Source organism: Carica papaya, chromosome 5 (assembly GCF_054855325.1).
Source record: "Carica papaya isolate Zhongbai chromosome 5, ASM5485532v1, whole genome shotgun sequence".
Classification (NCBI taxonomy): Eukaryota; Viridiplantae; Streptophyta; class Magnoliopsida; order Brassicales; family Caricaceae; genus Carica; species Carica papaya.
In genome coordinates, this window is record NC_142313.1 from 40,966,950 (window position 1) to 40,990,521 (window position 23,572).

The 23,572-nt window shown below is 35.9% G+C and overlaps 3 protein-coding genes and 1 non-coding gene across 13 annotated transcripts; 1 reads left to right on the forward strand and 3 right to left on the reverse strand.

The window, feature by feature from the left end:
* Positions 1-1,114: 1,114 nt before the first annotated feature.
* On the reverse strand, positions 1,115-14,703 carry CENP-C (centromere protein C). The gene is made up of 11 exons (XM_022050945.2): positions 14,412-14,703; positions 5,823-6,025; positions 5,624-5,712; positions 5,435-5,531; positions 5,199-5,347; positions 3,593-5,004; positions 3,403-3,502; positions 3,024-3,109; positions 2,184-2,271; positions 1,964-2,071; positions 1,115-1,495 (listed from the first exon to the last, which is right to left on the reverse strand). Exons 1-11 carry the CDS (start codon positions 14,565-14,567, stop codon positions 1,362-1,364), a joined length of 2,622 nt encoding a protein of 873 aa, XP_021906637.2. The 5' UTR covers positions 14,568-14,703; the 3' UTR covers positions 1,115-1,361.
* LOC148266100 (uncharacterized) lies at positions 6,270-12,020 on the reverse strand (the record flags this gene model as incomplete). Its single annotated transcript, XM_088219755.1, has 2 exons — positions 6,270-11,504; positions 11,565-12,020. Coding segments are annotated over 2 exons (663 nt in total), but the record flags the coding sequence as incomplete, so codon positions are not given.
* A 919-nt stretch (positions 14,704-15,622) lies between the features above and the next one.
* TRNAS-AGA (transfer RNA serine (anticodon AGA)) lies at positions 15,623-15,704 on the reverse strand. The gene has a single exon. It is a non-coding gene; the product is annotated as a tRNA-Ser (tRNA).
* An 84-nt stretch (positions 15,705-15,788) lies between these two features.
* ATXRCC1 (BRCT domain-containing DNA repair protein) lies at positions 15,789-22,368 on the forward strand. Of its 10 annotated transcripts, none has more exons than XR_015819472.1 (9): positions 15,789-15,946; positions 16,745-17,089; positions 17,200-17,388; positions 18,989-19,100; positions 20,384-20,466; positions 20,606-20,719; positions 20,865-20,951; positions 21,050-21,163; positions 21,645-21,790. XR_015819472.1 is itself a non-coding variant. In XM_088221009.1 (9 exons), exons 2-8 carry the CDS (start codon positions 16,826-16,828, stop codon positions 21,065-21,067), a joined length of 867 nt encoding a protein of 288 aa, XP_088077135.1. In that variant the 5' UTR covers positions 15,789-15,946; positions 16,745-16,825; the 3' UTR covers positions 21,068-21,101; positions 21,645-21,790. The 10 variants fall into 10 exon arrangements, 7 of the variants coding, with proteins under 7 accessions (XP_088077135.1, XP_088077134.1, XP_088077129.1 ...); XR_015819470.1 differs by having other exon boundaries at positions 21,055-21,163; XR_015819471.1 differs by lacking the exon at positions 21,645-21,790 and adding an exon at positions 21,256-21,550 and having other exon boundaries at positions 21,055-21,163.
* The last annotated feature ends 1,204 nt before the right edge of the window (positions 22,369-23,572 follow it).

Below are 23,572 nucleotides of genomic sequence, written 5' to 3' on the forward strand. Positions count from 1 at the left end.
TTCCTTTTTTTGTTTTTTAATGATGCTCTGAAAATATTTGCTTTTTTTTTTTATAATTTTTGCATTAATCTAATTGGTTTGTGTGAAAAGCACATGGTTACGCAACTCTCATCTTAGTTAATTAACTTAAATTAAACGTATTAATCATTAATATAAAATTTTGAAAAGGATTCTATTTGAAGAAATTAGGCATGTTGAATGAACATTCTTCTTCTCTAACAACCCACAATTTCTAGTCACTGAAACTTGATGTAAGCTTAAAAAATCATGAGCTTAATGCATGAAGTACGGTTTGATTTGACCTTTTAAGGATGATAGAATAAGTATTCTAGTCGCTTCATTTTTATTTAAAAATTGAATAATAATATTCAACGAGTGATATTTTATTCCTATTTCACTAATTAAATGATAAATATATATATATATATGTATTTTAAATATCATATAATCTTATAATAAAGTCATACCAAAATATAAAGTTTAATTCAATTCTATAATCTCCCATAAAAGAAAATTAGTACCAACCATCTAATTACTTAACTCAACAATTATGGTTTATATTATTAGGAGATGAATTTTTTTTATCATTGGTATGAAAATTATTAAAATATACGAATATTTTTCAAAAAATTGTAGGAAAGAAATTTCACATTTATTACACACAAAAAAAGCTTACTATATAATATAGAATTCATTTTATTTTTATTAAGATTAATGAACTTATAGATAGAATATTAAATATTAAACAGTAAAATAGTACGTTTGCAGTGAATGCGTACGTATATATATATATATATAGATCAGAAATTGGTCATAGAAACGATGACGCGTGAGAGATTGAATTTTCAAAGTCTTTGTTTGATTACATAAATTTTGGATCTTATTCTGTTTGAACTTCTTTTCAATCTGCCAACATTATTAATAACCATAATACTTTTCTTTGGACAAAATTGTTGAATCAACTCCACATTTCTTTTCTATATTTTCTTTAGTTTTTTAGCAGAATAATTTCTTTGAAAAAAATAAGTAATTTATATGGTGTATTACAATAAAAATAATTTAAAATAAAATGATGAAACGGGGTCGTTTTTTCATAGTGATGAGGTCAGTGATCTTCCATTCAAAGATTTATTCTTAGACATTTAAAAAGACCGAGTATTATGACCAAATGGGTAAATGACCAAGCTGAAATTCAACATTTACACACATGAGAAGCTCCAACTAAACATCCTAAACTTTAGACATGAAGTATTGTCAGGCAGCAATGAAGCTTAGAAACAATATAACAATTAGTTTAGAGGAAAGGAGATTCCATACGAAAGAGTTCCCATCAGCTAGCCAACACTGTTGCACATTGAAGGTCAATGCAAAGCAGCTAATTCAACCAAATCTTTGTATTTATCAGAGACGAAAGATTTAACCTTCAAGTTGGGTTTCCCAGCAGCCTTTGATGTTGTCGGAGATTCATATTTTATCCCGATAACTGTCGCTAAACCTATAACAAGACATAATCCAACCAAATCAGTTGTAATAGCACTGATAGTGGAAACAGAATTAAGACAGTTTACTTAATGTTATTAGTTAAATTAACGATCTGAAGAACAAAAACCAATTATTATTCTTACAGAAGTATCCATGTGGCTTACAGCAATAGAATATAAATTGCCAGAAATAGATAATGTTCCTCTGAGTAATTGGTTTCTACAAAAACTAATATTATATTTCCCTGACAGGGATCTTCCTCAAAGAAAATCCCAGAAATATTTTTGCTTGCGTTTTGCAAATATCTCATTTAATAAGATACCAATTATCAACAAAAAGCACGGGAAGACTCTCCACTTCAGATAAGGTATCTGAGCAAAATTTAAAATTTAGAGACCGAACTCGCATTCCTATGAACTCCATGCATTGCCATGATACTACATATTCTTTACATTTAAAACAAATTGTAGAATGTACTTACTTTCATGTATGCGCCCATATAAGAATCTTTCACCTTTCCAGTACTCTAAAGGTCTTGACCTAATTCTGGTGCTTCGCCTCACACCGGATTCCCAAGAGGTACCAGCACCTGCAACAACATAGATATACTCTTTTTTTCACTAAACATATATCTATGTATTTTTAACATATTTTTTAAAGGATAAAGAGGTAATTTCAATTATTTTGCGCAAGGAAAGCACCTGCAAGACTTTGCCTCCGGGATAAAGCTTTACTCTCACGAGTCTTGCTGGGTCTTGAAACCCATTTGTTTTGCTCGTTCTCAACTTTCTATTGAACAAGAAAAAAAAAATTAGTTTATATAATTGTGAGAAAATTCAAAAATAAGAAAAAGAAAGGCACAAGTAGCACAGTTATGCAGAAGCTCCACAAGGAACATGGTTTGAAGAACAAAATAACTCAATAGGATAAAATAGAGATCTAGACATCAAACAAGTCGTAGTTAACCTGCCTGGAGGTTACCAACTTACAGTGGCAGCAAGAACTCAGGGTAGAACCACGGATGAGATGCCTAGACAATTAATTTACAAAAATGGGACCCTTTCTTTTGTAAGGGACAGAAGAATCTGACATCCTTAGTTCTGTTGGCTATTCTATGGGTTATAGAAGGGCTTCTACACTTTTTTATCATCCTCAACCACCCAGCAGTTCAGATACGTGTTGTTGCAATTACTAGATAGATTTAAGCATGTGGAATGAAGTTAGAAAGGGATAGGTGAGATGGCATTATACTTGGAAATACTGAACATCAGTGCTTTTATTTGCAAGATAAAATGTATTTGGTAATTCAAGATGGCTAACCATAAAATGAGTTGCAAATATCTTACTGCCTAGTAGATTAAGTTACCAAATGAAAAAAAAAAACGAAATTCTATGGTTGAAACAAGATCTTCATTCTATGGGACAGCAAGCAATTCTCAGTGGCAGACAAAAAAAAAGTACTGTAATGCATAAATTATAGACATCAAGCACCCAACTAGAGTAAAAAATAAACAAGGAAATAATCTAGGTTGGGCAATAACCTCATTCTGCTGTTCTAGACCTTCGTATGTAGTGTTAGAGGCTTCATCCCTTGCAGACTCTTCAACTGCAGAAGGTTCTGATTGATCTGTTGGAGACATTAGTGCACAATGAAAAAATTAACATTATCAACTTAAAATCATCTAAAGAGCATATGTGACAGAGAAAGAAAAGTTTAATTCTTGATACCATGATTTAAAGGCCTTTTGAAACAATTTTAGCCAAGATTTAAATAAATTCCAATTAATGCTAGGAATTTTAAAAGAAAATCAGATTTGAGAGTTTATTTTAGACATCACTTCATGATATTAAGCAGAACCTATCTCAGGCAAAATAATCATGAACGATAATTCCCTAGCAAGTTTTTCACTTGAGTCTTACCCATCTGACTCGGAATATGATTTGACTCCCCTACAATTGAATCTTCTATACCAAGATCAGGCTCTGCAGGGCCCACTGCTTCCTCTAGCATATCATCCCCCTGTAATTTGAGAGAATACCTCACGGCACAATATTCAGAATGCAAACCTTCATAACATTGCAGAAAATAATGTAAACAAGCAACACTAACCATGTCACCTAATTCATTTGGTTCAACTGTGCAGACATCTATATCATCAGGTCTACTCAAGTTACCATTGATGATTGTGTCATCCATACAACTGCTTCCATCATTGCCCTCACCAGAATGATATCCACTTGAACCAACATGAACCCCTGTGGATTTGTCGGATGGGCCAGACATATCTCTAGTCACCACATCAGAGGAAATAGCATCAGCAATAGCAGTGTCATTTTCTTCAACCACTGGAGACTTCATTTTGCAAGAAATGAATAAATCCTTTCCTGCATCAACCTGATCAGATTGTTTGCTAACTTTTGCAACAGGAGAAGCATTTTTTGCTGGTGACTGATCCACATCCAAAGCTGAAAATGGATCATTTGTGGGAGTTGACTGCAAAATGCGCTTCTTCAAGAGTGGAATTGAAGCCAATACACTCTTTGGTGGAGTTGGAGAAGCTAGAGAGTAAGCAGAACTTTCTGCCTGCCTTTTCTTTCCAGGTGTTCTGCTGCTGATCTCTTTTATCAAGTTATGTATATCTGGTAAGCATGCAGTGTCATTTTCTCCAACCACTGGAGACTTCATTTTGCAAGAAATGAATAAATCCTTTCCTGCATCAACCTGATCAGATTGTTTGCTAACTTTTGCAACAGGAGAAGCATTTTTTGCTGGTGACTGATCCACATCCAAAGCTGAAAATGGATCATTTGTGGGAGTTGACTGCACAATGCGCTTCTTCAAGAGTGGAATTGAAGCCAATACACTCTGTGGTGGAGTTGGAGAAGCTAGAGAGTAAGCAGAACTTTCTGCCTGCCTTTTCTTTCCAGGTGTTCTGCTGCTGATCTCTTTTATCAAGTTATGTATATCTGGTAAGCATGCAGTGTCATTTTCTCCAACCATTGGAGACTTCATTTTGCAAGAAATGAATAAATCCTTTCCTGCATCAACCTGATCAGATTGTCTGCTAACTTTTGCAACAGGAGAAGCATTTTTTGCTGGTGACTGATCCACATCCAAAGCTGAAAATGGATCATTTGTGGGAGTTGACTGCAAAATGCGCTTCTTCAAGAGTGGAATTGAAGCCAATACACTCTTTGGTGGAGTTGGAGAAGCTCGAGAGTAAGCAGAACTTTCTGCCTGCCTTTTCTTTCCAGGTGTTCTGCTGCTGATCTCTTTTATCAAGTTATGTATATCTGGTAAGACATGCCTAGGCTTTGGCAAGTTAGCTACTGAAGCATTAAAATCAATCCTTGGAACATCTTGTAAGTCAGGGAGGCTTAATTTCTCTAACTCAATGGGTTTGATTTGCAGGTACTCCTGTAAAATATTGACTGCACCATCACCATCGAGCTCTTCGTAACTACCAGCAAGCAATTCATCCAAAAGTTCGTTAACCCTCTTCTCTGTCTTGGCTACTGAACCTGTTCAGAGTAATAAGTGAAACTATCAGATTTTTCCAAGTAGGGTAGGGAAAAGAAGCTAGAGAAGCTAACAAAAAATAAGAAGATAATCCAGTTGAATTGTTGAGAGAGAGAGAGAGAGAGATGAAGGGAAAGAAGAAATAACTAAAATTATTCATCAATAAACCATTTTCCTCCAATAGAATCTCTCTTACCACCTAATTCTCTTTCTTGTGATGTAACATTTGCATTGGTTGTTTCTTGTTGCAAGCTGTTACCAGATGGACTGAGAGTCTCCTCTTCAACAATATCTTGAGATGGTGCGTCAGTTGAATAACGATGCTTGTACTTAACTGATCTCTTCCTAGGGTTTGGAACCATAAATTACATTTTATATAAGACCAAAAAAGCCATAAAATAAAGATTGCTATGAAAAGGATATTGTTGGCACCCAAAAATTCCTGGTCGACGGGGTCGTGTTATTTGACTGTTCTGATCTTTTTCTGTCAAAATACCTCCTGTCTGTTTCTGCCATTCCCGTTGGGCATCTATACACACAACCAAGAAACAGGAAAAAGAAAATGTTAACCAACATACACTGTTACAAACTAGTTCTTAAATATCAGAATAAGCAACTTACTCTCAAACTTTTCATATGCCAAGAAGAATTCCTCTGGATCTTTCAGTTTACCAATGTCCAAACTTGGTTCTAAACTCACAATAGGCTGACTGTCAGTAGAAGATGGAAGACTGTTCAGCTGATACTTAGTAATCATAAAATGTACATTTTAGAGGAAAAAGAAAGATTTATTGAAACAGATGTCAGCAACAAGCTTTACCTTATATTAGGCTTTAGAGAAAACCGAGCCCGCTTACGGTCTAACCCTGGTCTTCTTTCTTGTGGATTTTCAACCACCTTACCTGCAAAATCTTCATTTTTGTCTAACGCTATGTTGTTAGGCATTTCAGAGTTCACAAGCTCTGAACTACTATCCACAATGGCCTTTGCCTGCTCTAGAAGCTTACTTGGACTTGTTAAGGGCTGAAAGAACACCAAAAATTAGTTAAGAACATGTTTTGTAACTAAAAAAAATAAAGAAACCTGGTTTTGTAGGAAAAAAGGCAAATGTAAAGCCCTGAAGTAAACTTACTTTTACTCAATACTTAGGATTACAGATATTTTCTCCCAGTAACAGTACCCATTTTTGGGCATTGAAAACAGTCAACTTTGTAAAGAAAAATGTTACAAAAGTTAAATCCTAGTAAGAGCTTTAGAAAGAGTATGGTTTTCTGCTTTTGGTGAGAAAAATACCAGAAGGTTTAATCAATTCTGAGCTGCTTTATTGATGAAGTGCGATGCCTTTAAATAGGGCATGATACAACTTAAAGATAAGAACTAAAGATACAAGCAAATCAAAAACAAATACTGATAACTTGAAATCTGGAAGTGGAGAGCAGCTCGGCCAAGATTTTGTTTGACCTCTTCTGTTGGGGTTTGTTGCAGAACATGTACAAAATGTGCTGAAGTGAAGCACCGATAAAAGGTGCAGAAGAGTCTTCCTTGATCTCCGGCTAATCCAGGTATCTTGGGTTTTCTTTGGGGATGTAGAATTTGGAGAAAAAATATAATTTTTATTCTCATTCTTTAGTTTGTAACACCCGAATATTTATAAAATTCTTAAACTATTAATTGAAAAATAACTATTCTATTAGAATCCAAATTATCTAAGATTACTATTCTAATAGAAATCTAATTACATAATACCAACTAATAACTAAAATATTTAAATAATAAATTATACTACTCAACACCCCCCCAAGTTGGTGCAAGGATATATCTCATGTCCAACTTGCAGATTAGGTTCTAAAGAGTCATTCTGCAATTTACCAGTGTCAATCTTCTTTCTCGTTCGAAGATTCTGATTTACTAGATTTGTTGCACCTATACTTGATGAAGATTGAGATAGAATACGTTTCAAGCCTTGAATCTCCTCATTTGAAAAATCTCCAACTGTCGGTGTGTCGAGTGTTTCACTTTTCTCAAATAAATTTTCTTGAGCTCTCATAGGTCCACCATCATTTCTCTCACTACCTCTAGTGAGCTTTCCATGCAACTTCTAACAAGTCTCTCTTGTGTGTTTTGGCTTACCACAATAACCACATCTCCCTAGATCCTTGTATTGTTTAGACTGAGCAATTAATTCGGTTTTCTCAACTGGTACTATATAAAGCATGACATTCTTTCTACTTTCTTCTTATTAGACATAGGCATAAGTTTGTTCCAATGAAGGAAAGGGATCTTTACCAAGCATCTGAATCCGTATTTGATCATATTCGGTGTTCAAACCAACTAAAAAATCATAAATTCGCTCTTTTTCTATCAATTTCTGAAATTTGACTACATCTGCAGAATAATCTGCTTGAATATCTTGATAGTATTCTAATTCTTGACATAATCTACTCAATTTAGAAAAATATTATAAAATAATCATCTCTCCTTACTTTGTGTCATGAATTTTATTGCGAAGTTCATAAACTTGGATATCATTACCCACTTGTGAAATTGTAAGAGATATCGCATTCCATATTCTTCCTGCAATATCGAGTAACAAATATGTTTGTGCAATATATGGTTGCATGGAATTGATTAGCCAAGACATTATCAAAAAATTTTCAGAGTCTCATCTATTATATTCCACATCACCTATTTCTGATTTCTTCATATCACTTGTGATGTATTTATGCAATTCTCTAACCTTGATAAACAATAAACAGGACATTGACTACCAAGATAATTAGTTCCATCAAATTTTATGGGATTAATTTGCAATGAGAGGTTATCCGAATAAGAAACCATCACCTTTTTTGCTTCTGTCATTTTAGAATGCTAAAGATAAAAAGAAAAATACCCAATAATAAAAACAGATATCGTAATTTGCACCTAAGTAGCCAAAAAGGACAGAAAATATTAAAATCATATATGTCTGGATCGGCTCGGCTCGAGCTGAATCGCTTCAATGGCTCAGATCGGCTCAATGCAGCTGCCAAGAAAAACTCTCTGCGCACAGCTCTATGTGCGGCGAAGGAGAAAACTTGTGCCCAGTAGAAGGTCAGTAGGTCGCGGCCAAAAGCTTCGTACAATCAGGGTGAGGCAGATCGTGCGTCTCTGCGCGTGGAGGAAGAAGAAACCAGAGGTTGTCGCGCGGCTCTGCATGCAATTGAAGAAGAAGGAAACCTCAATGCCCTACGCGGCTTTGCGCGCAGCTGAAGAGGGAATTGGGTTGCGTGTCTCTGCGTATAGCTGAAGAAGAAGAAAACTAAGAGCGTCTTCACGTCTCTGTGCGCGGTGGAAGAAGGAACTGGGCCGCGCGGCTCTGTGCGCAGTGGAGGAATCAATCGGGTCGCCCTTTGTGCGCGGTGGAGGAAGGATCCGACTGCCTTCTCCCTTCCTTTGATCTTTCCTCTCTTCCCCTTGGTCTAACTCTCTTTCTCCTCAACTTCCTTTTGTTGTTTTAGAGTTTTAAAGAAACTCTAAAAATAAAATCCCAAAATACTTTTATTATGCTCTGATACCATTTAGAATTTGGAGAAAAAATATAATTTTTATTCTCACCCTATAGATTGTAATATCTGAATATTTATAGAATTCTTAAATTATTAATTAGAAAATAACTATTCTATTAAAATCCTAATTTCATAAGATTACTATTCTAATAGAATTCTAATTATATAATACAAACTAATAACTAAAATACTTAAATAATAAATTATACTACTCAACAGGGGATCCTCTATGATCTTCGGATCTTATCATCAACTCTCCCATTTTGAGCAACCTTGTCCTTAAGGTTGGGAAATTGGTCAGTCATGTGCTCGGTTATTTCCCATGTTGCTTATTTGGTTGGTAGATGCTTCCACTTAACAAAGCTTTTTTCAATGATTTTGCCACCCCTTTTAATCCAGCAAGTATCGAGTATGGCTTGTGGTTGGAGGATGATGTTACCTTCTTTTGTAGTGGCTAATAGGTCCTTGGTATGAAAGGTTGAGTCACAAATTTTCTTTTTAAGCAAAGAGATGTGGAAGACAAGATGAATATGTGACCAGATTGGCAGTTTCAGCTTATAAGCTACTGGACTGATCTTCTGTTCGACCATATATGGACCATAGAAGTGGCATACAAGTTTTTAAAGTGCCCATTGGAATACTGTCTATCATCGGTAAGGTTATAGCTTGAGGAAGACCCAATCACCAACTTGAAAATCAATATGTCGTCCTTTTGTGTTGGTGGTTTGCTGCATGCGGTGGTTAGCAGCTTGTAGGTTCACTTTGAGTTGTGCAAACAGTTCATTTCTATTTGTCAATTATTGGTCAACTTCATTTACTGTTGTCATACCCTTTTGATTGTATGGAATGGTAGGTGGTGGTCGTCCATACAAAACTTGAAATGGGGTCATCCCAATAGAAATGTAGTAGGTGGTGTTGTGCCAGAATTCTGCCCATAGAAGCATAGAGTACCACTTGTTTGACCGTTGATGAGCTAAACATCACAGATATTTCTCTACACATATGTTGACGACTTCGGATTGTCTGTCTGTTTGGGGATGGTATGCAAACCTCATTTTCAACTGTGTACCTGACATCTTAAAGAATTCGTTTTAGAAGTTGCTTATAAAGATGGAATCTCGGTCATTGACTAGGAAACGTGGCATACCATATAACTTGACCACCCCATCGATGAACCTCTTTGCGATTGCCTTTGCTATAAACGGATGTGCTAGGGTCAAGAAGTGAGCATACTTACTTAAGCGGTCGACGACTACTAGTATAGTGTTTTTGCCGTTTGAGGATGATAATCTCTCAATGAAGTCCATGGTGATGTCATCTCATACTTGATAGGGGATAGGTAGTGGTTGTAGCAGACCAGCCGGAGATAGGGTTTCTGACTTGGCTCTTTAACACGTTTCACAGGCTGATACGTACTCATGCATTGTCTTTCTCATTGAAGACCAGTAGAACTGTTGTGCAAGTTTTTTGTAGATTCGTTATACCCCGGAGTGGCCTGCTAGGGGAGAGTCGTGATAAGTTTGTAAAAGTTGTTGAACCAAATCGGACTTGGGAAGAATAACCACTCGATACTTGTAATAGATCAATCAATTCTTTAGGGTGTAAAGTTGCCTGACTGTTTGTCAGCAAAGGTACTTATTTTCTGCATATAGGTGTGTCTTTGTATTTCCTGCTTAATGTCATCCCCTAGTTGAGTCTGTTAAACAAAAAAGCATCTAAGGTGGGCCTTGTAGCTTGGTGGGATAAAGCATCTACGGCTGTATTTTCTTTTCCAAGCTTATAAGTAATCTCATAATCATACCCAAACAACTTGGAGACTCATTTGGATGAAGAATTTCCAGCCCATAAGTTATGGTTGCCAAGTCTGGACTGCAATTATTACTACCAACATTTCTTTTGCTAAGGTTGACCATGATTGTTTGGATACTCCTAGGGCTCGACTGAGGTAGGCTACTGGTTTGCCTTGTTAGGTGAGAACTGCTCCTATTCCTTCACCCGATGCTTTTGTCTGAATGGTGAAGGGTTCATTGAAGTTTGAGAGAGCTAAGGTTGGAGTGGATGTCATGACTTGCTTCAATTTAGTGAAGGCTTCTTCGGTAGCTGGATTCCATTCAAGTTGTCCTTTCTTGAGTAATTGGGTCAATGGTCGGGCTATCAGTCTATAGTTATGCACAAATTTTCTGTAGTAGCCTATCAAATCTGGGAACTCTCTTAATTCTGTAATTGTGTTGAGCTTGGGCCAATCAGTCATTGCCTGAATTTTATTTTGATCCACCTTGACTCATTGGGGTGTGATAATATGTCCGAGGTACTCAAGTGCTTACTGTCCAAATACACTTTTTGAGTTTGACAAAGACCCTGTGCTAATTCAAAATTTCAAACACTTGTCTAACATGGGTTAAGTGAGAGTGTCAATTAGGATTGTAGACTAATATGTCATCAAAAAACACCAACACAAACTTACGTAGATAAGGACTGAAAATTGAGTTCATAACTGCTTCGAATGTAGAACATGCATTGCATAAAACAAAAGGCATTACCATATATTTATAATGGTCATTGTGTGTCTGGAAAACTGTTTTGTGGATGTCCGAGGGATGTACTTAAATTTGGTGATACCTGGTTGTTAAGTCCAACTTGATGAAATAAGTTACCCCATATAACTCGTCTAACATGTCATCTACAGTGGGAATAGGGAACTGGTCTTTGATGGTGACTGCATTGAGGGCCCGATAGTCAGTACGAAAGTGTCAGATGCCATCTTTCTTCTTGACTAGTAAAACTGGTGATGAGAACAAGCTGGTGTTGGGCCGAATGAGACCAGAATGGAGTATCTCTGTCACCTGTTTTTCAATCTTAGCATTTTGAAAATATGCATACCAGTATGGGTGGACATTGACCAGCACAGTTCCCTCCTTCAGGTTGATCTGGTGATCGACTTCTCCGGCGAACAGCAGCTAATCAAGGTCTCGGAAAAGCTCCGAAAATTCAGCCAGGAGCTACTGTATTTATGGCCTGGCGGCAGCTGTGTCTCCTTTAACTCCAAGCAGCAAGCAAACAGCATATAAGGAGTGCTTATTTGCAGCATCTTTGTCAATCTCCCCTGGTGTAATTGGCCGAATGGGCAGCGCGTCCAAGCCGCGTAACTGCCGCCACTGATTGAGCCACTGGAAGTCCATGGTCATTTCCTTCCAATCACATGCCACAAGGCTGAGGGATTCTAACCAATGCACTCCCAAAACGACATCGAGACCCATTAGTGGTAAGGAAAAGAGAGTGAAGGAAAAAGAGATAACTTGGACTCGCATCGGTACACCGTCAAATCGCCCCTGTGACCGCATGGGTCGTCCATTTGCCACCTTGACAGAGAACAGTTCAGTGGGCATTACGGGAAGCTGAAGCCGACAGGCCACCTTTTCTTTGATAAAATTGTGTGTTAACCCGCTATCGATGAACACAATCACCTGCTGTTGTCAGATCGTGGTCACGACTCTTATGGTGTGAGCAGCAGCCCAACCAGTGAGGGCGTGTAGCGATATCTCAGGTTCGCTAGTTTCGGCTTCTTCTTCTTCGGCTCGCCCGCCATCAAGCAAGAGGAGTTGGGGTTTTCAGCACCGATGGCTCGTCGTGAAGCATTCATCATAGTTGAAGGCCAGGTCTTGGGTTCACCGACGCTGAATCTCTTCTTAGGAGAGGCGCCTTGGAGCGGCTGCGAACGGAATTAGGGCACGCGGGGCCTGATCAGGCAAAGTCGAGGCGGGTTGGACGGGTTGGGTCCGCCTGGATCGAGTCAGCCTGTTTTGCCAGCCCACTTGTTCTTCTCTCACTCGAGCTAGCCCAATTGCGCCCTTCAACGTCCTGGGCTGAAACATGCGGATGTTGTCCGCGATCTCGAGCTTGAGCCCACAACAAAAGCCCCCACTAAGGCTCATTGTGTCCACCCATGGACCCTATTGCCCAAGCGCTTGAATTCCCTTTGGTAATTGCGCAAGGGCCCGATCTATTTGATGCGAGTTAGGGCCTTGTCCGGGTCTTCAAAATCGGTCGGCCCAAATCTAGCCCCTAGCTCGTCCACGAAACCTCTCTTCCTTCTTCTCTGTAAGTGCAGCTCATCCATTGTCACCACAGGTTGGCTTCTCTTTCCAGGTGGTAGGATGCCAAGGTCACCTGATACTGAGCAGCAGTGCCTTGGAAGTCGAAGTTCTGGCCGACTCGACTCAGTCATTCGGTCGGATCTCCTCCGGCGAAGGTATGGAAATCTAATTTGGGTGATTTGTGGAAGAATGGGGCCCGCCAGATGTCATCGATGGCGGTCTCATCTCGAGCGAGGCACGACGGGTTGAGGCGAGGTGCCAGGTTACTGTTAACGCCTTCTTGAAGGAACATGACTGCGTTTGTCAATCGTTGGAGAGTTTCTTCGATCATGCGGAGCTTATCGGCAGTGCCCAGCTCCATTCGGCTGACATGTCTTGAAGGGCGCCGAGACCAACTTCAAGATTCTCAATGTGTTCTTTGTTGTAGGCCATTTCAGTAACTAGCTCTGATACCAATAATAGGTCCTAGTCATAGCTTTAAAAAGGGTAAATGTTTTTTCTCCTTTTGGTGAGAAAAATACCATAAAGTCTAATCAATTCTGAGCTGCTTTATTGATGAAGTGCGATGCCTTTCAATAGGCACTGATACAACTTAAGGATAAGAACTAAAGATACAAGCAAAGCAAAAGAAATCAAAAGCAAATACTGATAACTGGAAATCTGGAAATGGAGAGCAGCTCGACCGAGGTTCTGTTTGACCTCTTCTGTTGGGATTTGTTGCAGGACATGGGCAAAATGTGCCGAAGTGAAGCACGTGCAAAAGGTGCAGAAGAGTCTTCCTTGATCTGAGGCTAATCCAGGTATCTTGGATTTTGTTTGGGGATCCTCTGTGATCTTTGGATCGGATCAATAAATATAAGATTTACAATTTTGTTATTGTATCCACATCAAAAATTGAAAAAAAAATATCAAACGATAACTTTATAAAGCTTCCCAGAGATGCAGTAACTCAAATCTTCATGATTCTGGCAACCAAGAGTACATAAATTCATTTAAGCATAACCATCAGTTTCCATAAATGCCAAACAAGAGAAAGACAATAACCTCATTCTCTGAATTTTCTTAATACTTTTCTTTCTTGGATAATCTCAGCAAACAAACAAATTCAAGATACAACCTACAATCAAAAACTAAATAAGCAAAATGCTACTTATTTGAGGAAGTCCCATTTCCCCAGCAGCCCGGCTGAACAGAAAACAAAATAATCAAAATGACAACTAAATGTATATGCAATCTTATATGCTATTACTTTCCAGAAACAAACAACCAAATCCACTATCGCAATAATCAAAAGTTGTGATCAAAACTCTCCCCGTGGATTTTCATTGCAACCCCGCACACCCAGAAAATGGACCTTTTGAGGGTTTAAAAGCAAGCAGAATAAAGCCATGAATTGAAGGATACTGTAACAGTCTAATTCCTCATCAGTTGAATAGCATAGAGTAACAAAACAAAACAATAAGCATGTAACATACATATATGAACAGTTATAGTAGATATATGATATTTGTATGCAGATCGAGAAAAAACCAAAAGAAACCAATCAAAGCTCAATCAAGCACGTGCTTATTCTGCTCAAACCCCACGAAAACAAAACCACTACCAAATTTTCCAAAATCCGACTCAATTGCCCTCATCAGATCTCCCTGGCAATTAACCAAACCCCATAATCTGACAATGAAATTAATAATTTCACTCGCATGTATATGTATAAAACTTATGAGAGCGTGTCTGTGCTGTGAATAAAAGGGGAAGGGGTTAGAAACGTACCATAGATTTGAGGAAATTGTGAGTGTGTTGAAGATCATCGGGCTCGTAGGGTCGAGGAGGGTTTGGCACAAAGTTGAATGTCCGAGGAAATAGCGAGAGACCAGAATAGCCCTCTAGTGGATCCTCCAGTTCAGAGCTTCGGCTTCGGTCCGCCATGGAACAGGGTGTGGAGCTTGAATGGAGAACTACTGGCTAGAGAGAAGTGTGTGAGAGAGATGATATTGTAATTCGAAAAGGAAGACCGCGCCGGCATGGAATGGTTGTTCGGGTTAATGGGCTAATTTTATGCAAATATGTCCTTCAATTTTGGGGAACTGAATATACATACATCCTTCATTCTTAATTCTTTTTTCCTGTGCGGCCCAACTTTTATTTAAAATTAAGAAAGTTTTATTTTCTAATGCTTCTTTACTTTATTTTTTATATACCCAATTTATTTATAAAAAAAAAATATAAACTAAATTTAAAAGAAAATTTAACATAAATTTCAAATAAGAATGTTAATGTGATAGAATGATATAGCGTAAACTAAGCCTACATTTGGAATAATATTAAAATTTATATAAATTTCAAATTTATCATCATTTTATAGGTAAAAAATATTTACAAATGAATCTCAAATAAATTTAAAATTTGTTAACAAACTTTTCAAATAAAAATATTAATATAAAATAGTATAAAATTTATATAAATATTATTGAATTTGAAGTGTTAATTTAAGATAATATAAAGTTAATTTTACACTAAAATATACATATAATATAAATAGGGGTGAATTTTATTTTTAAGAGTTAGTACTATTTAGTCAATATTAGACCGGTAAATTTAATTTGGACTGAATCGAATAATATTTAGTTCGGTCTATATTTTAAAAATTTGCAGTTGAAATTTATAATGTAGTTCGATTTAAATTTAGTTTGATGTAGTCGAATTAGTCTATTTTAAAATATTAAAATTATAAATATAAAAAATTAAAATCTAAATTTTTTTTGTTAATTATAGATTTGTTAATTTATTATTAGGATATATATATATATATGTATGTGGATTTTATTAGTTTACGTATCATTTTTTTAACTTAATTTTAATAATTATATATTAGAAGAATTTTTAACATTTAAATTTTGTTAGTCCGTCCGGACAAAAAATCTTCTCTCTCTAGACTAATGTAAAGAGAAAAAAAAAACTTAGCAGGAAGAAAAACACGAAGGCGTGAACGGCAGGATTCGAACCTGCGCGGGCAGAGCCCACATGATTTCTAGTCATGCCCGATAACCACTCCGGCACGTCCACACTTGTGTTAATGGTAGCAAAAATTTTAATCGACTTAATGTTCAAGGAACCGCCTGCGGGGCCAACATAAGAGCCGAACAATTCCAGTGTAGTTGATTTAAAACTTTAATTACTTGAAAAAAGCAAAAGAAAACTTACTGAGGAAATTGTTCCTTCTCCTTCAAATCAAATTGTAAACCCTCCGTCAATTGAAGGAACTTGTAAATCCAAATTCTAAACAACTGAGGCAGCGGAAAGAACAGGTAAATCCCCCAATTTATTTATTTTCAATCTCTATGATTCTATTACTATTGTTGCTTCACATGCATGTCCTTAAATGGAAATGGAATTGGAGAAAGCAATAGTATAATGGGGCCATCAGCTGCTTCAGCTTGCTTTGGTAGTGCTAAAACTCACAACTAGATACAGAGAATTCGCTATTATGCGAGTTTAGTTCCTATTAATTCCTCCGCCATTACGATTCACTTTCTCTGCTCCAATATCGAATGTTATGTTTTTTTTTAAGTAAGCAAAAAGCTTCCCTGAATTTTTGTGACGAATGGGTAGTTTTGTTTTAGCCTATTGTTGATATTTCTAGGTGTTGGGTGTCTTTAAATCTTTTGTTATATTTACTATGCAGTAAATTCTTGACTCATAACAACAAGAGAGACTAGTAGCAATTGAAAATTTAAAAAAAAAAATGCTTTACGTTCTTTTGATCTCATTTACCATTTTTCCCCCATAAGCTTGTTTTTTATAACACTAATGCCTCTATGGACTTGGAATGGGTCTTGAATAGGATTTCTTCTGTCCATGATTCTTCATCAGAGAATGCCAATTAACAACCAAGAATTTGGCTTCTTTTTGCATATCATTCAATCGACCTTATTTAAGGTTATGACGCTTCATATTTTATTTTGCTCCTTGTAATATGCCTTGTTGTAGTCTCATATATTTTTTTAAATAAAATATTTATTGTAGTCTCATATTATTACATTACAAGTTTGCAATAGGAGGTATCTGTAAATGAGTTTATTTAAATTCCATTTCATGTTAATCAGAACAGTATATTCTGGATGGTGATTCATCCATCCTCGAAATAGGTCTTGGGTAAAAGTCTTGAATTTCCTGAGACTTTTGACATGTCTGATTCAAAGACTAGCCCAGGTAGTGGTGCTAATAAGACCCAGAAGCCAAATCTTCCATCATGGATGAGTTCAAGACAGGAGGTATGTAAATCGCATGGAAAAAAGCAAAATGATGAAAGTGATGAAGGAGAGAAGAAGACCAAACTAGATGAAAGGCTTGGAGAAGATCACAGGAGAAATGGAACGTCCAAGGAAGCTGAACATGGCAAAATGTCTGCTGCTTCCTGTTCAAGTACCACAAAATTCTCCAAACTTATGGTATGGAATTTGTTGTTGGATTTGTGAAGATGCATGTCTCTTTTTAAAAAAAAAAATTGGGGCTTATTCCAGTTGATATAGTGATGATATTGCAAATTTCATACCGGTAGGAAGGGGTTGTTTTTGTGCTATCTGGGTTTGTTAACCCAGAGAGGAGTATGTTGCGGTCACAAGCACTGGAAATGGGAGCTGAGTATCAACCTGACTGGAGTTCAGATTGCACACTGTTGGTTTGTGCTTTTCCAAATACTCCGAAGTACCGGCAAGTTCAAACTGATTGTGGAACAATTGTTTCAAAGGTGCCTATTTTGTTGGATATATTGTTGCTCTTATATGGAATTGATTTCAAATGATAAATATCCATTTTATTAAAATTATTTGAGATTGTTCATATAGCAGGATAGAAAGTATTGTGTGGACAGTATTGGTATTCTTTTAAAATAAAATATGGACAATATTGTTAGTTGTTGTTTTTTCTTTAATCCACCTTTTCTGTCCCACTGGTTTCCCAATTGGTAATGAAGTCTGCTCATTTTAGAATTTTTTTCCTCTGATAGGATGCTAATGTTAGGTTCTGATTGTGGTCAGTTAGCTAGTTTGCTTCTTTCATTGATTGCTTTTCCTCTATTTCTATGGATCTTGTCTTAGCCTTTTTAATAGGATTTGAAAAAATTCCACAATTTAAAATGATGAATTGTTCTAAAAAATAGTGAGCCCTTTTGGTCTTCCTGATGACCTGTTTGTGGATAATTCATTCTGTTGATCTTTCCGCTGTTTTTTCCTGAAGTTAAAGGCAATTGTCCATTGTATATTCTGTTCAGCAAGGATTAATTGCTTCCAATGCAATCTGTTGATTCCCTTCCAATTGTTTGAATTGTTGGCGCAATGATTTACTTCACATGCAATCTCCTGGCTCAAGTCCAGTGCCTTTTTCCTTTACCTATACATTCCATGACTCCAAATGTATTCATTGTGAGAAGCTATTTTGCTCTTCCAATATCCATAGGTTGATTGTTTCACTTGTGTATACTGGATCAACTTGAGGTTATTTTTTAATCTGTCCTTGTTATAGTTTGGTTATTTGAAAAAGATGAAATTTTATATCTTCTAGTACACACTATGAAACAATGATCCAAAAAGGTTTTATCATAACAAAATACTGTAGCCTCTTCTTACTCATTGAGGATTCTTTTGTATAACCTCTTGCTTTTCTCTAATATGGTGCCATCTAAAGCTGTGTGTGACTCACTTTTTTCAACTATATCATGAGGTTTTGCCTCTTGGTTAACTGGGAGAATGATCAACGGGATAGTGCATTTTTCTACCTTTAGCGTGTGGTGCATCTCCAGTTTCCTGCTGATGTCTCTTAAAACAATTTTTGGAGGCCCCTCAGGATGTGGGGCTGAGTTGGATGGGTTGGTGGAAAGGGTGGATGAATTCATTGCAAGGATTGGATTTGAATTCTAAGAATCAGGACCATCAATTTTGTAACTCTGGAGGTTTCTTGACTCTCTGTAAGTGTCATACCATAATGGAGAGTTGCTGATCATATTCCTGTCTGTTTTCTATTTACAAGAGTTTTCTTTGTTTAAGGGAACCTCGTTCTTTATGTTATGCCCTGCTAGATCTTTGCACTTATCAGAAATAAGTAAATAAATCATGTACCATATTCATGGATATGTTTAGCACTCACTGGCTAGCTTCATTGTTTCCTTAACTCCATGTTCCCCTAGTGCTAATAAGACTTGCTGTGGGAGGCCTGCCTGTAATAAAATATTGTTCTAGTATTGATATGGGGACAGTTTTAGTATTATCTTTCTCTATCTTGTTTACTGTCATCTTATGATTGCTGCATCATCCCTCTATATAACTTGATGGTGTTTATTTTCCTTCCCTCAGGAATGGATATCAGAATGTTATACCCAAAAGAAGCTTGTTGATATTGAACAATACCTAATGCATGCTGGAAAACCATGGCGGAAAAGCATTATTTCCAATTATACTGGGGAAGGTAATATCATTTGTGTTCTTATTGTTTATATTTTATGTTACATGGTAGAGACAAATTTACCTTCTTTCATTTTTATTTACATGTATGAAGATTGCAATTTTGTTACATTTGCACTGTGTATAGAAGTGAGATGAATGATGAAAGCTTGCTTTCTCTATCTTGTGCTAAATGTTTTTTCACTTTTTCCTCTGCTGACAGGAGCTTTTGAGGGGAAGATGGGTGGGGGTTAGCATTGTTTATTATTTTATTTTGCCGGTCTCCTTGTCTTATACTTGGTCTACTTTTCACTTTCTTCTGTTTTTATGCATTCAATTTATCACCATATGTTCAATACATCTTACAAGAATTTCTGAAATTAAGTAACAAAATAAAGTTTGGAAGGAGCTGAGGAGGCTCTGTTTATTTATTGTTCAAAATTTAATTTCTTTATTAACTTTTTCCTCAAAAAAAAAAATTATTAACTTTTGAAAGTTTACTCGCACTTTCAATTGTATGTAAATATTCATTAAAAATTCAGCAACGTGCTTCTCTGAAAGCTATGTTCAAAAAGGTCTTCGTTGTCAAATCATTCTATCTTCACGTCAGCAAACCTTCCGTTGCTCCTTCGCTTTTTCCTTGCAAACAGATTTGGAGGAAAATGCTTCTCTAGAATAGCTTTGTTGTTGCTTGGAAAGCCACCTGTGGGCAAAGCTTCACTATTGATTATCACATTAATCTAGGCACTCATAATCGTCTTTTGTAAGATACACTGTCTCATATTGTTTGCAGTTTATGATTTTGAATCTTCTCAGAGTGCAATTGTCATGGCTGGGTCAGTGGCAGTAAGATGTGGGCATGACAAGAAATCTTGGATGATAGAGGAAGAAAAATATCTTACTTATCTTATCTCTCTGACTACTTTGTGGGTTGATTTGGAATGAAAACAAAAGTAAAAGAGCTTTTAAGCATGTTTGTTATTTTTCTGATAGAGTTGGGGATGTATGGTTTTCCAGACTGTTTGATTTTGTTGAAGGACCATCCACTCAGTTCAAAGTGGAAGATACATTGACATTTTGAATAACTTGTAAATTCTGTCTCTTTTTTCCTCATGTATTTGATTGAATGCCTTTGGTGCTCTTTAGTGATTTTTTTTTTTCTTCTTCTAAAGAAATGTGTTCCTTTGAATTACCTTTTCTTTTCTTCTTCATTATACTTTTAGTAGTCTCAAGTCAATATTGACATAAATACTTTACTACTTTGACTGTTTAAGGAGTCTATGTTCTGAATTCATGTGGAGCTTGCAGATAAAAAAGGATCCCCTCCTGAAACATCTCAGAAGCAAGTTAATAAAGAAACAGAAGCAAAGTCAACAGTTGTATCCTTGAAGGTAATCTTTATTTATAATTTTCTTTGCACGAACAAACTGATATAACTCTTTTCTTCATGACATTGTGTATTCTTAAGTTTCTTCCTATATAGTTCGTAACTATTTTAATCTTCATTTTTCTCTTCTGCCTTCTCTTTAGCAGAGCAGAGCTTCCAATCTTGTTAAAGATTGGTTTTCCGTTCCTGAGATGAAGAAATGGGCTATAGAGGATCTGAATAAAACTATCTCATGGCTTGAAAGTCAAGAGGAGAAGGTAACTGGCATTTGTTCGCTTTGTCATTTCACAAAGCGTGTTCCAATGCTTTGATTATTTAGCTTCTTGATACCATGACTTATCAGCTTTTCATTGAGTTCTTTGAAGGTCTAGAACCTTATTTATATATCATATATTTTAACAGCCAGAACCAAGCCAGATAAAGCACATAGCGGCAGAAGGGATCTTAACGTGTTTGCAAGATGCGATAAATTGTCTCGAACAAAAGCAGGTAGAACTTTCTTGAAGTAATGCAATTTGCTTTTTCAAAATGTGAATGGATGTTTTTGATTGACTTAGATCCCTTTCTGGAAAAAATAAATGGAACAGTGCAGAATGTTTGTCTAGTCCATTCCAACATCCAAGTGCCAACTGGCATGCAGTAAGTCACTAGTATCTGGAGCAAAGGTGTCTCTGTTCACCTCTATGATGGACAATCTGGAGGTTATTTGAATTTTCTTGAGTTTCCGTGTAGATAGTATCTTTAAATCTCTTTGTAGTTATATAATTGATTTCTTTGCTCTCCTGATTTATAGGAATTATAGCTATTAATATCTAGTGGACTAGTGCAAATGATGCTCCAGCAGCTGAGTGGCCTAATAAATGAGGCGACTATTATTTCCCGTAGTATGTAGTTTGCAAACCTGTAATGTTCACAGCTACATGACACTTTGCTGCCCTGATAGCCTTGGCTAGAATTTCTTGTATCAGGCTCCTCGCCTGGTATCAATTAACTGGAGCTCATTTTGTGTAAAGTCAATAGTTATGCACTTTTGAGGCCATCTAAACAACTTGATTAAAAATAACTTTTTGTTTGCGGTTTCCAGTATAGATCTTTCTAATCAAGGTTTCCAGCTAAGATTTTGCTATACTTTAGTTTGCTTTCATATTTAGTTAAGAATTTTTTCCCACCCTTGCTGTATAGGATGTTTGTCTTGTAACGGAGCAGTGGAACTTCATTCCTCGCATAGTTGAGGAGCTTGTAAGGATTGAGAGTACCAAAAATGATTCAACCTCACTCTCGAAGGAAGATCTTTGCAAACAAGCTAAGGCATGCAAGAAAATATACAAGGAGGAACTGAGCAAGTTAGGTGATGGTTCACCTGCCAGGAAGAAAAAGCCAAAAACCGATGAAAGCAGAAACAATGGAAGAAATAAAACCATCTCCAAGGATGCAGCAGGATATGACAGTGATGAAACAATTGAAATGACCGAAGAAGAAACTAACATTGCAGACAAAACTATGGCGTCAAAATTTGTAAATTACAAATGATTTTGGAGCAGAATCTTGCTGCTGGTCTAAAGGGTTTAGGCAAGCGCAAGGAAGATCCAGAGAAGACATTTTAGAGAGGAAGAGTCTCCTGCGCACGAGTAACTTCATTCACAGGTCAAGTAGTGTGTTTTATTTGCAAGGACACTGCTGAAATTCTCCTGTATGGATTAAATTTATCTTGAACACCAGAGAAACTGATTACAAAGTTACCTCTGGAAACAGCTTTAAGTAATACCACCCTCTTTTCATGGAAATCATTTAGGAAATTGATCTGGATTTCAATTTGTAGCTCATTAACTTGGTTTCTTCTAGTAACGATTGAAATAATTATTTTGAATAAAGGAAGATAATGAAAGTTATTGTGGGTTTTTTTTAACCAATACCTGAAATATTTTTTTTTCTTCTGATATTACTTTTGAGTTTGTCTTATGATGCCAACAAATTGGATTAAGAAAAATTTCATAAAATCCGAATCTGACCCACTATTATTCTAAAAGGATCGTAATTCTTTCGATTCGGGATAGGTTTGTCAATTTCTGTATGATTTTAGTTCATTCGGATTTTGTGGCAACACTTGCATTTTGCAGCTTTTATGGGAAAAACAAGTCTATTGCCCTCTCAGTCTGTCTGCATATATCAATTGCTCCTTATGTTGCAAAGAACAAAAGATTAATGTCTCTTAATATAAAATGATGTGACAAACGAAATCCACGAGGCTCCTAGTGAAATGATGAATGTAATTTTAATACTTCTATTCTGAATATATTAGTTGCAGTAATATCATTCATATGAAACATTTGATCTCATTAAACATTGATATAGTTAATACTATATTATTTATATAGGTGCACTTGATAACGAGTTGTTATCTTGATTTAATTCCATGGTAGTCATAATATATATATATATATATATAACACGATATAGAGATCTAATTTAATATTAAACAAGTATGTTTACCTTATATGCTTTTACTATATTAGTCATGAAATACAATTCGAACTTTATAGAGTCGTCTGAATACTTAGTTCATAATTTATTAGATATAATATCATGTTATGTATTACGACTAGTTCTAAAAATTTATGATAACGGTAGAATAAAATAAATGTGTTATTTTTTTAATATGATTTATTTAAATGTTATTAGATGATAATTATTTTTTAATAAAAATTGAAATTATTCATAGCTTCCATTTTCTTTGTAATACAATAGATATAGAGCATGTATATGCAATGAAATCTGTTTATAAAATGTTGTTTTCTCTTTGTAAATCAATTATTCTATACTTATAAATGAAGTTCAGTTAATTATTTTATTAATCAATATCATTAATCTCTTATTATTAAATAATTGAATTTAACCGATCTTGTGTATTGAATATATATATATTGTATTTTGTATTGCTAATCTTAAAGTTTAACTAATGATATTAATGAGATTACCAAAATTTAACATATTAAACTAAACATTTTGATCAAGAGCTATACAAAAATAGGATATAATTATTATTATTATTATTATTATCTACTTAAATTGGAATACAAATTTAAGTAGTTAAAATGTTTAACTAATTATTT

Bases quoted from the DNA above. Each gene is read 5' to 3' on its own strand.
- CENP-C (XM_022050945.2), bottom strand. From the start codon at position 14,567: ATGGCGGACCGAAGCCGAAGCTCTGAACTGGAGGATCCACTAGAGGGC. The intron at 3,503-3,592 runs GTTAGTGTTGCT...CTCAAATTACAG, and splicing joins CAAATGAATTAGGTGACATG to GGGGATGATATGCTAGAGGA. The intron at 3,110-3,402 runs GTAAGACTCAAG...TGTCTCCAACAG, and splicing joins TCATATTCCGAGTCAGATGG to ATCAATCAGAACCTTCTGCA.
- ATXRCC1 (XM_088221003.1), top strand. From the start codon at position 16,826: ATGTCTGATTCAAAGACTAGCCCAGGTAGTGGTGCTAATAAGACCCAG. The intron at 17,389-18,988 runs GTGCCTATTTTG...TCCTTCCCTCAG, and splicing joins GTGGAACAATTGTTTCAAAG to GAATGGATATCAGAATGTTA. The intron at 20,952-21,644 runs GTAGAACTTTCT...CTTGCTGTATAG, and splicing joins ATTGTCTCGAACAAAAGCAG to GATGTTTGTCTTGTAACGGA.